Here is a 14,419-nt window from a genome sequence, read left to right as displayed (position 1 = left end):
AACTTTAGTTTAATTAATTAAAATAAACATTACATATCTCTAATCTAAGGACATCCTGACAACGAATACCCTTGAAAATTATATTTGTTGCATGAAAGTTTTGTTTACACCGGCAAAAGAGCGATAGTATGTTCGCAGGAATAGTCTGGTCTAATTAATTTTTGTCCTGTTCTGTTTCTAAACATATAAAAGGAGGGCATTCGTTTCTATATGAGAAAATCTTTATGATAGCTGAAAATCTATAGGCAATGCTGTCAGCTTCATGGGATTTTATTGCATGTTTTAGGGTATAAAACATAAAACTTCCAAGAAAGTTTAATCGTTTCCAATAATATGAATTTGAATCATTTTTTGTAAAATAAAAATATGCTGACTTTTATTACTTTGCGTGGAATTTTGTCAAAGATTTTATCTTCTATTTTAGTCGAAAATGGAAATTGTAAGTCAAATATTTTATATAAATATTACTTTCAACACACAGAAATGCTTAAAATTGAGAACCGATGATATATGAACAAGTTTTAGCTGAATTCTTTAGCAAATCACAATTAATCACTGCTAATTTTTTATACAAATTATTTATGTTTAAAATTTGTACATAAGAAATCATGTAAAACAACAGACTATGTGCATTTTTTTCCACTACGGCCACGTAAAAAATCAAATTAAATAAAAAAAAGTAATTCGTGTCTGATACAAAGTAAATCATGAACAATAAGTTTAGATACATGAGAAAATTCTAATTTAATTTCATATAGAATACGAGCAACACGAATTAATTTTCATTGATTACTGGTATCGCGAGATCTCCGCTTCTCTACGAATCGATAGATTTTTTTGCAGAGCAAAAAGTACAACACATTCAACACAAACACGAGATAGGTATGCCTACCGATCTGTATAGAGAAAATTGGGCGATGAGTCTATGAAATGCACAACGTCTACCTCTAAATGTTTCTTTTGGTGAATGAAAACAAAGTCCAATTGTGATTATTTTCTCATGCATTGCAAAGAGAAGAACAAAAAATATGTACTATAAGCAATAAATATTTTAACGATTTCAGTGAAGAATGAACATTTTCAGGTATATCATTCATAAAATCTATTTTTTACTGAGAAATAATTATGGACAATAATTGTATGCGTGGTTTTTATCAATTCTCTATTTCGTTCAGAGCGTGAAAAATATGATGGTGGCAATTTGTGAAATATGCAAATATTGTAGATTTAGCTCTGGTTTAGTTGAGCTTAATAGCTGTCATATGAATGTCACTATCACCACAATAACAAATCTGACTGTTTCTGGTATATCTGTTGGCTTATATTTGACTTTGATTAGCTAAATAAAACAATATATAAATAATTATCATGTTAACAAATTCGTTGGTGGAACTTTAATGACAAATAAAATAAATCCCGCACCAAAGTCAATCCCTTAAATAAAAGTGATTAGGTAGTGTAAAATATTCAAAAAACAAATAGATTTCTCATACTTGCCTCATTTTGAGATAAAAAAAAAGTTTTTGAAAAATCTTGTGGTGCATCAGTAAAACATTTACACTTCATCCTCCCAAAAGCTCTCTATTAACTTCCGAAAGCTGTGATTATAAAACCAAATTACCAACTAACGCTGAATTGTAAATAGTATTGTCTCAATATATAAATGTATGTTTAATCCCAAAACGACATTTCATTTCGAACCTGTCAACCTAACAACGTGATGTGCGTGTCCTACATTTGAGGGGAAAATATATTCAAATAATTCGAATTTGTGAACGTCACACAATAATGATACAATGGTTAGATGGGCTCCCACCTGGGGTGATCTAACCAAGGACTTCAAAAAAAAGTGGGCCACAATGTGGAAAACGCGCGCGGGTGGATGAAAAAGCATTTCCTTTCATCGAGCACACACTTCGTCACAAATAGAAGGCCACTTAGGAGAAGGCAGTAAAATATATTTTAACTCCCAAAAGAAAAGTCATGGAGGTGAAAAAAAATTCATGGGGCCTTTGTACCTGTAATATGGGGTATGGGAATCCAAGAGTTGATTTTGGTAGCACAAAAAAAAGAAGATTCCTTCTACTAGAGATTGCGGAAAGTGTTTGTGTGGAGGGTTCGTTTGCATTTCACCTTTTACCCCGAGATATTGCGGAATCAAATTCCATACAAGAGAAAAATTGTGTTTTGATTCCAACATTCAATTCAATTTCCCGCATCCACTCACATTTGATTGTGCGACGAGCAATTGAACAGGAAAGCGATTCAGAATTTTCTTCCTCAATATTTTTAATACAACACGCGGCAAAAAAGAGACAATAGTAAGATGACAAAAAACTGATATCAGAAACCAAAAAAAACCTGTCACTGTGAGCTGAGCATATTTCTTTCTTTTTTTATGTTGAGCAGCTAAAGCTAAATCTGTACAATATACTGCACAAAAAAATTACAATTCCACGTCAATTTTCGCACAAAATAGTAAAAAGATCTTTTGTGCCTCAGGCCAGAAATTCCGAAGAAAAATTCCAAATAAAAAAGAAAGGTATATGCTTTCCTCATTGACATTTTCTTTTTCCGCATCTATGTATGTAATAAAAATTCTTCTCTATCACAAATTTATTGAAAAAGTCTTCTCATTTTCAATGTGCGCAAATTTCACTTCTCGCGCTCGACTAAAATTGTCCCCCACGGGACTTTTCATTCTCGCGAAGAAGTGTGATATACGAAAGAGATGAAGGGCGGTGGGTGAAAGAAAGTGTTATCCATTGTCACTTATCTCTCAAGTCAGTGGAAATTTCAATGTCTTCGCGGGCTATTTACAAGCCACGATTTTAATGCAGATTTTGCCTAAACGAGCTGACTTTGTTCTCTCATCATCTTAATTCATCGAGATTATATCCCCAAATTAACTTCCCCTCTTTAAATTAAATGAGCTTTAAGCCCAAAAAAAAGTTTCGAATTTAATAATATCTTGAAAGTTTTTATTGGAGTGTCTTAAAACAATTTAATTACAAATCATATGAAATATAATTATGTCTTAATGTAGTAATAAATATCTAAATTCAATTTTAAATTGTACAAAAGATCATCAATTTGATAAGAATTTCTTTAAACCGAAATCTGATTGAATTAACAAAGAAGAATTTCTGTAACTTTTATCATTTTTGTCATGTGATAAAAAAAAATTAAGGGAAAAGTTACAAAATCCGTCCTTTTAAAAGAATTACTTTGAAGTCACGGTCGATTCATTTCTCGGGGTAAAATTCCTTTTAAGAAAAAAGGCAAAATTAGGCAAAAAGTGCCTAATCGAAAAAATATCCTAACCATTTAAGAAGTGTTGTGGGTGTGATAAAATGAGAGAGAAAGCACCAAAATGAAAGTTTTAATATAATTTGGAAACTTCAAATTTCATTCACATTTTTATGCTCTCCCATAATTAAAGAGCTGTGATGTGATTTAATTAATTCAACGATTTATGTATTCTGGGATACTTTGACAAATCCACTCTAGACGCAATTTTAAGGTTTTAATGAAAATGACATTCTAGCATTCGTCTATGGACTATTAAATGGTAAGATATCGAATTAATATAGTCGCTAATCCATTTTACGTTTTATATTCTGAAAAGGGAAAGAGCTAGTCTCACGCATTTTTCATTTTTTAAGTAATTTAAATTTTTTAATCAGATTTTCTTTAATTCGATCAACATTTGCAAAGACAATTTATTGCCATTCTCTCATCATCATTTTCTGCGCGAGTACATTCACTATGTGACTAATTTGGTTTTAATTCGATAATTGAATAATTTATGGGCGTTTCATGTACCACCCTTCCGCGTAACATGGATCCCTTTACAGGTGCCACACATAGAAAATCAATAGAGTTTGTGGATGGCCATAAAAAAGTAATGCAAAGTGGATGAGAAAAGATACCACATTCTGACATCAAAAGTACTAATTGATTTATTCTCCAGGATATGGCGAAATTCCCTATTCAGCTCGCGATGTGTCAAGAAAATTTATTTCGCCTCTTTTCCACTCAATACACTCGAAGAAAATTTATCTACATGACATGGAAATGAAGTAGAACAATTTTTCTTCTTGCCAGCAATTCAATAATTCAATAAGACATGTATACTCATGGCACTTTGCTGAAATACATCCCAACATCGCAACGAGGGGACTTCTTATGAAAATTACCATCATTATTCGCTTAAATACCCTCAATGGTTTGGTTGGTTTTCTTTTCCTATTTTAGCATTTATATTAGAACTTTTTCCCCCATTCCCTCGCTTTTTATGCTCATTCTTTCTCTTCTTTAAAACGGAAATTGATCGTTTTACACATCTTTCATAATTTTCTCTCTCAACATCCATTCTTCTCTACATACATACATATAATACCCAAAGCTTATTTTGCATTCAACATTCAATTCAATGAGAGGAAGAAGCCAAAGCATCAAAGACATGTAGTCGCTCAAGTGTAAACCGGGTCATTTGCAAAAGACAATCGCCTTGTAAATCACACCTCTGAAAAGTCACACATGTCCACTATTTTTCAGCACACACAAAAGACCCCCACGAGAAAAAGAGTTGAGAACTGCGAAAATGTATATGTTATGCCACCTATAGGCATGGAGATTTAAATCCCACTACATGCCTTTAGCGAGATTTCGAACAAAATTCGCAAAGTAAAGTCAAACAGCCAAAGAAGTGCATTTACCTGTAAGGCAAAATTTGCAATTCCTCCTATTAAACTTTTTGCAGATCCCAAAAGCAAATATTTGTGCTAAAAAGTCTAAAAAGTTCTTCATCCTTTTCAAGTGAAAAAAAAAATCATGCGAACTAGGCAAGAAGTCAGCAGGTAACTTGTATTATAAATATTTAAGAGAAGCTGTGTGATCTTGTGAAACTTACAGCGTGGTAGGAAAACCTCCAACACTTTGTCATACCGTATAGTTTATCAACATAGCATGGAGACCCCAAAAACCAACATGTGTGAAGTAAATTCTCATGTTCTTATGTTGTTGTGTGATAATAATGGTAGAAAAAAAAGTGGGGATAAATTAGAATCTACTATGTACCATCGAGATAATTGTCATGAAAAGGGATTAAGCGGGGTCTTGGCGAATGATTTTTGCATGTCATCATAAGGCTCTTATCTCATTCTCACATACTCTTGTAAGGGCGTAACGCCAAAGTGATGGAACTAGGTGATATCTTGTGTTGTGTTGAAAGAAAATTGACACTTTTCCATTATAGGGTACTTTGAAGTAGAAAATATTGGGAAGTTTCGCGTAAATATTCATCTTTTACGTTCACTCCTCATACAATATTCTTTAATAAGTAAATCATTTGGGTGTAAGATCTTGAATAAGTGATATGCTTCACCCCACTTGAATATTAAATATACCATATGATGCTACCTCTGCACTATATATAAACAACAAAATTCAGAACACGAAGTGAACAACTTTGAAACTCTCAAAACATCATAATTTAAAAGTGCATCACTTGCAAACTGAAATCCACAAAGGTATAACATTTTCCCAGTTTATAAAATATTTGAGTAGAGATTTTTGTTCAAATGCGAAAACATAAGAAAGCAAAAATAAGGCTAATATATTTCTTCTAAGAAAATTGTGAACGTCTTGAAAAAGCTTAAGAATATTCAATAAAGATATTTCCTTCATATAGAATTTTTAGAAAGAATTTTCATTGCACGTTCTGATAAAAGTTACTTAATAGAACTATGACACGTTTCCTGTACCCAACAATGTAAGAAGGAGAAGCAGCAGAGGTCATGACCAAAAATTAATGCTTAATAAGAGAAACAAGAAATGAAATTCCCTTGAATTGGATGTTTTAATATGTTAGAGATTCCCTCGAGAATTATGCTATCCATGAGAATGTACGCACGACACACATCCTCGATCAACTTCCATGCTCCTCAAGGATCCTTTTGAAAGAGCGTCACTTGGAAGTTCAAGGCAACAATCTGATGAGGATATGTAATGATTGGGGAGGCGCACAAGGCTGAAAATGAGAGCTTCACTGATGGTTCTTCTTGAAACAATTAATTCCTCCTCTACTTGTGCACGTCTTGTCTAACTTGTACTTTATAGTTTATCTTTGGAGTTCAGTGTCAATAAAATGTTAAATTTTATCTGACTCATTCAATTACTTTCAAGTTTCATCATATACGATTTGTTTACATCTCTCAGTGTAGCCAATATACTCTCAAGTTACTTTTAATGCTATAAAAAATTGAAACGCTTTCTTTATGTTTAGATAAAATCATATGCATGAGTGGCGTGTAAATATATAGGTAGGTAAGACAAACATCTTAAATGAGACGCAGGAGAGAGTATGAAGATAAACATCATCCTGATTTTTTTGCCGAGATCTCGTTCTAATTCTGAGAAAGTCGTTACGATGGCTGTTTCTATCAATTTGTGTGTTACAATATTATATAGTCACAGTGCTTCATAGACATAGATCATCAAGACACCCACTCCCACCCTTTTTTATTGCACCTCGAGATTGCAATTTCAACACTCCCTGTACCAAATGTCTTTCTCAAGGGGGTAAATGCCCATAAAATTCGTTTGATATTCTCACTATATACGCTACGCACATATATTACGTAGAAAGAAACGTACAATAATATGTAATAATAATAAAAATAATAATAATAAGAGAAAGGATACGAGAAATAACGATTTGTATGAGATTCCTTTTTGGTGTGTGAGAGGATGACTTCTACCCTAACGAAAGGTGAATTTCAATAAAAGAAATACCATTTTTCCGCGTGAGATATATCTTCAAGTGAGCACACTTTGGAGGGTCCTCCCTCACGTGCAATATCCTCCTCCCACACAAAAGAATGTACGTAGAAGAATAATTCAAAACATACTCGTACATTAAACTTATGTGTATTATATTATGTTTCTTTATGTTCAGCTTTATGATTCACTATCACTCAAATGCACATAATTATCACACCCCCTCGATATACACTCAAAAAACACAAAATTATAATGAAAATACGTAAATTTATCACCCAAGACTAGTATATTCGATAGCACTGTTGCATTGAATGCCCAACAGTTCTGCGCGGCGATCGCACAACGACTGAAAAGCTATGCTGCTTCCCAAAGTGCTCTTTCCTAAACACTGAAAATATTCACTTTCTCTCATATAGATAAGCACTCTCTCAGAGAGCTGGCAAAAGAGAGTGAGAGAGATGTGTATGTATGTATTCAATTTGATGGAAATTTGTGTTGCAACAAAGATGAATTTTCACGCAATTTTCTCATTGAAAATCACTCTACTCTGGTGTTGTTTTTGGGGCAATGAATTTTCATTATATACATTTATCAATATGGTACATTCCACCCCTAAAGCATCCCTCAAATAATTCAATAAAAAAAGCTCAAATTATCCTCCCCTTCAATATTTATCACCACAATTTCTCTACCATCACCACCGACCGGCATCGTTGATTTTTCCCGCCTCAATGGGGAGGAGAGCCAATTTTTCCACATGTTCGAGGATTTCTCTTTTTATTTCTCAGTAGAGATGGATTCTCGTATCACCGAGAAATCTCGCACCTTTTATTTTTGTCTGCTACAACTGAGGGTGTCCCTCAATTAATTCAAATGCTATTCTCCTACACCCAACGATTACCGGAAAATGTTTTCATGTAACAAAATCATGAAAATCATTACCTAAACTCTGGTTGATATTTTCTTTTGCTCGAACAAGTATGTGATTTAGTCGAAATCGTGGGTGTTTTATTGGATTCCACTTCCTCCAACATACCCATTTATAACATCAATTCTTATCGAACGACAGTGCGAGTGCTGTGATAGTAATCGATGTAGCATATGAATGTTTGAGAGAGAGAGAGCAAAAAGGTCTGGTGGCAAATTAATGGTATTTCATTTTAAGTGCCATATCCAATAAAGAACTATTAACAAAACCTTATATTTTATTTGCGGACCCAATTCGAATTTTCTCTATAATTTTTGAACACCCGCTAAAAATTACAGTATTGTCCCATATGGTCGTATTATCTAAAACATACGATGTAATAAGAGGAAAAACATAATGGATAGGTCTAATAAAAATAATTATAGAAACTCTATTGAACTCTCAAAATCGTTAAAAATCAAATAATTTTATTTTAAACTAAAAGCAATTTTTTAAATTTGACTCAACAATCTCCCCTTAAATTCCTCATGTTTCCATAACTATTGGACCATCCTTGTCACTCTGAAGAGAATTATGTCGGCTCTGAGAGTATGTAAAATACAATACACTGTTTCCTGTCGCAAAAGGAACAGTAAAGAAATTGAAAATCTCAAACGGAACTCTTGAAATTCCTTAAAAAATAAAGAGTGAGCAATAAAAAAGCTTGTTGACCGTCTGAAAAATACACAACACGCCTTTTTGAATCTAAATGAAACCACAATTCCACAGTAAAGCATCCATTAAATGAATTTACTATATGTATTGTGTCCTCAACAGAGTTGAACAATTTATGGAAATAAAGAACTAGAATTACTTGGGAAGGAATCTTGAAAATTATGCTTATTCATCTTTGTATCGTACTGAACTTTGAAAATTTTCTTGCATATCATATACATTCTTAATGCTTTATAGTTTATTATAGGCATATAACTAACATTAATCATACCTTTTTTACCGAAATTTAATTTATTTTTATCCTTAACTAGGCACATGTACGTTATATAGGTACATATTTGTCGTGCAAAGAGAAATTAGAGTAGATTATGTACATACATGTATAAGATTGAAAACTATTAATTTTCAACTTTGTTTATTTGAGCTATATAGTCTCGTTACTGAATAAACATTAAATGTTTTATTTCGAAAATGATGCCGAATATGTTGTAAACCGAGTGGTAAATTGGAAAAGTGCTGATAATATCGGATGATGGAAAAAGGACGGAATGGCTCTAAAAATCCCTTCACAACAATGACTCAACTCGAGAGCTTTCCAAGCCACTTACCGCGATCCTTGAAGACATTTCAGAAATCACACCCCCTTGAACCCTAAAAGCGGGGCGTCGAACGACGAAAGGCTTCAAAACGTGTTAATTCTAAAGTCAGCAAAATTCCTTCTTCATTTCTTCCACATGATTTCCAAAAGCTTCAATAACATTTTTCTCGTTACTTTTTTTTCTTCGGCATCATCTGTGTGCGGACAATTACACGATACACAGTTTGAGGGAAAAGTCTATCACCATATACGGATTATTTCTTTTTTTTGGAGAATTTTGTACACTCAAAGAATTAAAGGTGGGACGAAAAACTCAATTTGAGACATACAATAATAAAAGAAGATGAGCCTTATCGGGTTTCCAATTCATCTCACTTCTTCACTCTCCTCATTTTTTTTCCTATGGGACAATATCATCAACTAAACACAACATATAGAGAGGATGACGAGCTTGGAATCGAGTTGCTCATGGAGGCGGAAAAATTATTTATTATAAAGAAGAGATGGTGGAGGAGGTGGAAAAATTGAGACGATATATATACCATGAAGAGAAATATTTCCGGGAGACTCTTGAGGAGCGTCAGAGTGACAAATTCTGTGGTTCTCGCCCACACAATTTTCTTTTCGAAATACATCGAAATTCTTCAGTTCATTACTGTCTCAGGGAGATACCAGAAAGGGCGTTACGCGTTGAGAGCCAGAGAACCGTCTGGAAATGATTGGAATTCCATCACTTTGGAAAATTTTAGTGCTAATGGTGGAGATACAATGCTCGCGCATTAGTTGTGGTCCAAACGATGGAAAAAGGTACATGTTTACCTTATGTACGTACAGTACATATCTATTCATCATTCATCACACTAAAAAGCATTTTCCACATCATTTCCGTGTGGTGTAGGCAATTTGTCACAATTTAGCAAACAATTCGTAAAACAAGATCCAATGTTTCCTCTCCATTTTGTATGTACGGGGAAATTACAAAGGACTCAAACTCAAGTGACTAATTTGCAGAATAAGGATTGCAGCAGACACACAAAAAGAACTCTCACTAAAATACATATTATGCAATTGTAATACTTTATTGCAAATTTGTAAAATATGTAATTGTCTTCAACTTCCGTGTCTACCGCATGCTCAAAACTGACGACAAGTGCTCAATTCAGGATGAGCCACTTGAGTGACATGAAACAGAGTCCATTTAAATTGTTACCAACTCTTGAAATTCCATCCCTTTTCAGGGAAATTCTCCCATCCTTTTAGTCTCCATCTAAGTATATAATAGCTTGGACCGGCACCAAACAGACCGTATACACTTAGAAATGCTATTAAATCCATGTCCATAAGAGAGATGCATTCTTTTAATTTTTATCTTAAACCTCTAAAATGTATATTTCAGAGACATTTGATCTGGACTTTTTTAAAATAATATGTATAGGTATACATGTATGTACCTAGATAGTATGTTGTACATAAATGAAGAAAATGAATGTATGTATAGGTGCTATATAATGTCAAATGTATAAATTTTGCTTATTTAACGGTGAGGCTGTGGGTTTCAATATACTGTGACGGGTATACCTTTCACAATACACAAAATTTGTCTTTACGTGATGGGAAATTAACGCCACAAATCAAACGGTTGACTAATTAGATACTAAAACGTAAATTTATGAAAAGCACTTTTGACGGTTTTCATTTCAGCAATGTTATATTCCTCACAGTTTCTATCTCACGTTCACCATAAGATTTTAGTGGCAAAATTTTAATGGTTGCCAAACGGATGGTTCTTGTATATTATATGTGTCCCTGCATTTAGTGTGGACCATATATCGTTCATCCTTTGTGGAATTTTAGTACCGAAATAGGCTCCTAAATTTTCCAAAGTGCCTCAAAATTCCGATAGAGATCAACAAAAGATCATGTGTATATCCTCAAGATTGAGCACAATAAAAGAAGTTTGGACAAAGAATCGACTGTTTGGTGGTTTTTATCCTTTTAGAGAAAAAAAATTTTCTCGTGGGATTCCATTGAAGTCATGCGACTTTCTTAAGACCCCTACTATATGGATATTTTTTTCTGAATTGTGATTCTTACAGCTCTTATGTTATACACACACACACATATTTCTTCCTCTTGATTCAGTCCATGAGACATTCAACGTTTCCATGCTTTTTTATTCCATTTCATTACCACATGTTTATTATTCAGAATAATTTTTGTGATTTATGTTTATTGTTTGCCATTTGAGTGAAGGAATAAAAGGAGGTTAAAAGATGTGGATACTCGAACCAGCGCGAGAATAAATCAAAAAACTTTTTTTTTTCCACACGCTATGAAATTATGTCACAAATTATCTCAAATAATCTTTCAAATAAAACACCATGTATTGTCGAAATTATTTTTTTTAATTCTTTTTTATATAGGTAAAGTTCAAGAGTGTAAATTCGTATTATTTTTTTTTTAAATTATGGAATTCAAACATCGAGAAATGCTTGATTTGGCTTGAGACACAAAAAAGCAAAAAAAAATAAAAGCAATGCTATATTTTATTTTTCCATTTGAACTTTATTGTGTCTATAAGCAGTGACATGGAGCCAAAAAGTGTATATGCGGGGATATGGTAAAAAGGAGAGAAATTCTTTTGCTATTGTATATCAAACAACCAACACACATGGGACACTCCTTGAATAATAAATTGGATCTCCATGAATTTGCTCTGCTTATAAATGCAATAACGCACTGAACCTCCTCCGCTCTAATTTCACTGACAGCATTCTGGAAAAAAAAGAGGAGCGCGCAAGCTCAATATGAATTCTTCATGAGATCACAATGATCGTGATCTTGTAAAAATCTGTGCATCATTACTGTGACTGTGACGTGAGTATGGACATACTCAAGATGTGACAATTTGGTGGACAAATATTTTCCCGCCAAAAACTTGTTCATTGATTTCTCAGTTTTAATGGGGAGCCACACACTTATCCACCCAGTTTGGTTCCACTCTCTTGTTTCCCATTTCGAATCCATTAAAATGCTAATTCGGGCTTCACGTGTATGTCGTTTGCTCTGTGGCATTTTGGGAGGATTTTCTAACACACAGATAAATTTTGATTCATTGAATTGCCATTAATTTTGTCATTTTGAGCTCCTGGTATAAATTGTAGTTCTATGACCCCAAAAGGTGTTCAAAAAGCCCGAATGCCTACCCCTTCAGCTTAGGCTGTTTTGCGTAAGAGGACTCTCTCTTCTCCCACAATGCACTGTTAGGGGTGTCTTTCGAGGAGGGAGTCAGACCGCCTCGGCTGATACAAGTGGTAAGACTCAACAGGAGTCAGAGCGTTAGTGTATGTGACATTTTGGGTACAGTGCCGGGAGTTGAAAGGGGGCGGAGTCCTCCAGATCCATGAAGCCCCTACTTCGGGTTCTTCATTCAGAAGTGGGATCTGAACAGATCCCCAAGTGTGTAGTGTAAAGATGGAAAAAGGATTCAGCAATTCACAAAGATAAGTATTCTTTTTCTAATCGCAAAGACATGGCGTGGGCATGCATATATATGTATGTATGTATGCACGTATGTATGTGTGTGAGAAATGGGGCCCATGAATGATGCTGATTGAGAACGAAAGAGTGGAAAATTACCAGTCATAGAAAAAGAACCCCAATACTAATGCAACTGAAGCTTTTCAGATCGCTAGAAAGAAAAGAAGAGAGAAGGGGAACGAGATCGACCGGGATCAGGAGAAAGTGAGGATTACTCATCGACCGACAAGAGGGTAAACGATAATTGCCGAAGGCGGTGAGTAAGCTTTGTGTAAATTAACCGGGCGAGTGGAAAATTTCCAAGTCCTGAGAAAATGTGTGAGTCATCAGGAAGACAAAGCATTAAGTCTTCTTTGTCGAGGCAAAGCACTCTGCGTTTCTCTCGGGACAAAGCATTCCGCATATCGCTCTCAGTCAAGCAACACGCGTTAAGTGAAAAGTGATTAGTGAAATGGACGAAGAAACTCTTGTGCAATTCCAACGCTGGCTCACATCAACCAGGAGAAATAACCCTGGAGATGCCGAGGAGCATGGTGAGGTCCCACCAAGGCTCAGTGAGACCGACAGCTCTGTATTCAGGGGTTTCCCGGAAACACGGGAATACCCCACTGTGCCGCGATTGGGCATGTCCATAGGAAAAAGGGAAGTTGAATCCATGCTTCCCGAATTTAATCCGGACCAAGACAGAACCCTGTCAGCCCAGAAATGGGTTGAAATGGTCGAAAAATGCTGCGCCCAGTTCAGCATTACAAATGAACAAAAAGTAATCATAGCCACCATGAGGCTAAAAGGGGCAGCACGATCATGGCTGGAGGGAAACATGGACTTGGCATATACATGGCCCAAGCTAAAAGAGGCACTTATAAAATTCTTCCCGGATGATGTGGACGACTTGAGCGCCATGGTGAAAATGGAGGCCACCCGCAAGAGGGATGAACCGGTGGAGGCCTATGTCATGGGCAAGTATGCCCTGGGCCAGCGCATTGGACTGTCTACACGGTTAATAATAAAATACATAATCCAGGGAGTGCCGGGGCATGTAGAGCGCTCATCATTAACATGCACCAATCCCCAAACAATACCTGATCTGATGCTGGCGTTAAAGCGACTTGATGACAGCAATCACAACTCACGCAATCGCTACTCAGTGCGTGGAACTTTCCGTCGAGGTGAGAGGAACCGCTCACGCGAGAGGGACAACAGAATGAGAGAACGACGCAGGGATCGCCGACATCTAAGCCGAAGCCCAAGGCGAGATCGCTCCCGCTCCTGTGAAGGGAGACACAAGCCGAACTATAGGGGAAGATCACGCGATCGTCAATATCGCAATTCATGGAAAGATGATGCTATCAAGACTGAGCGAAGGAAGCCCCAATCCGGACAATGGGGTGGAAGTCGCCGGGGAAATACGCAGAAAAGATGTTTCATCTGCAACTCTGATGAACATCTGGCGTCTAAGTGCCCGGAGAAGAAGGATTTTCGGGTTAGGCTGGTGCATGAGCGTACCACCAGCCTGAGCCCCATCCGCAAATCGCTCACTCAAATCGAATTAGAAGGGAGGAAATTGGGGACAAAATTATTTGGAAGCAAGCAAAAGGAGAAGTCAGACAATTATCCCCACTGTAGACGCGACATTTGAGACACGTGAGGACCAAATGAGGAACAATGTGATGCAACGACGGGAATTGAAGATGGAGGATCTCAAGTTTGGAGACAAAGGTGATGACGTGGCTAAGGATAAGCTTGTGCAGCTGGTCAACAAGTACCGCACATGCTTTGCTTTGTCTTCCAAGGAGTTGGGGCACAATGCTGAGCTCCCAATGACGATCTCCCTCAAGGACAACGCAAAGGTG

The 14,419-nt window shown here is 35.8% G+C and overlaps 1 protein-coding gene across 6 annotated transcripts in view; it reads right to left on the bottom strand.

Moving 5' to 3' along the window:
• LOC129796981 (apoptosis-stimulating of p53 protein 2) overlaps positions 1-14,419 on the bottom strand; it is a 98,384-nt gene that overhangs the window by 55,081 nt on the left and 28,884 nt on the right. For 2 of the 6 annotated variants that reach the window (XM_055839174.1, XM_055839172.1), the window contains exon 1: positions 6,921-7,134. The exons of 1 other annotated variant lie outside the window; for it this stretch is intronic. Coding sequence is in view for 1 of the 5 variants with exons in the window: in XM_055839176.1 (XP_055695151.1) it covers positions 6,799-6,801 (3 nt within the window). In the remaining 4 variants the exon portion in view is untranslated. Of the gene's footprint in view, positions 1-6,798; positions 7,135-14,419 lie in introns of those variants that run through there. 3 more of the 6 variants (XM_055839170.1, XM_055839176.1, XM_055839171.1) reach the window with 2 other exon arrangements.

Source organism: Lutzomyia longipalpis, chromosome 1, assembly GCF_024334085.1.
Source record: "Lutzomyia longipalpis isolate SR_M1_2022 chromosome 1, ASM2433408v1".
NCBI classification, from domain to species: domain Eukaryota; kingdom Metazoa; phylum Arthropoda; class Insecta; order Diptera; family Psychodidae; genus Lutzomyia; species Lutzomyia longipalpis.
The sequence above is the reverse complement of the archived record's forward strand: the minus strand, read 5'-3'. Positions and strand labels throughout refer to the sequence as shown.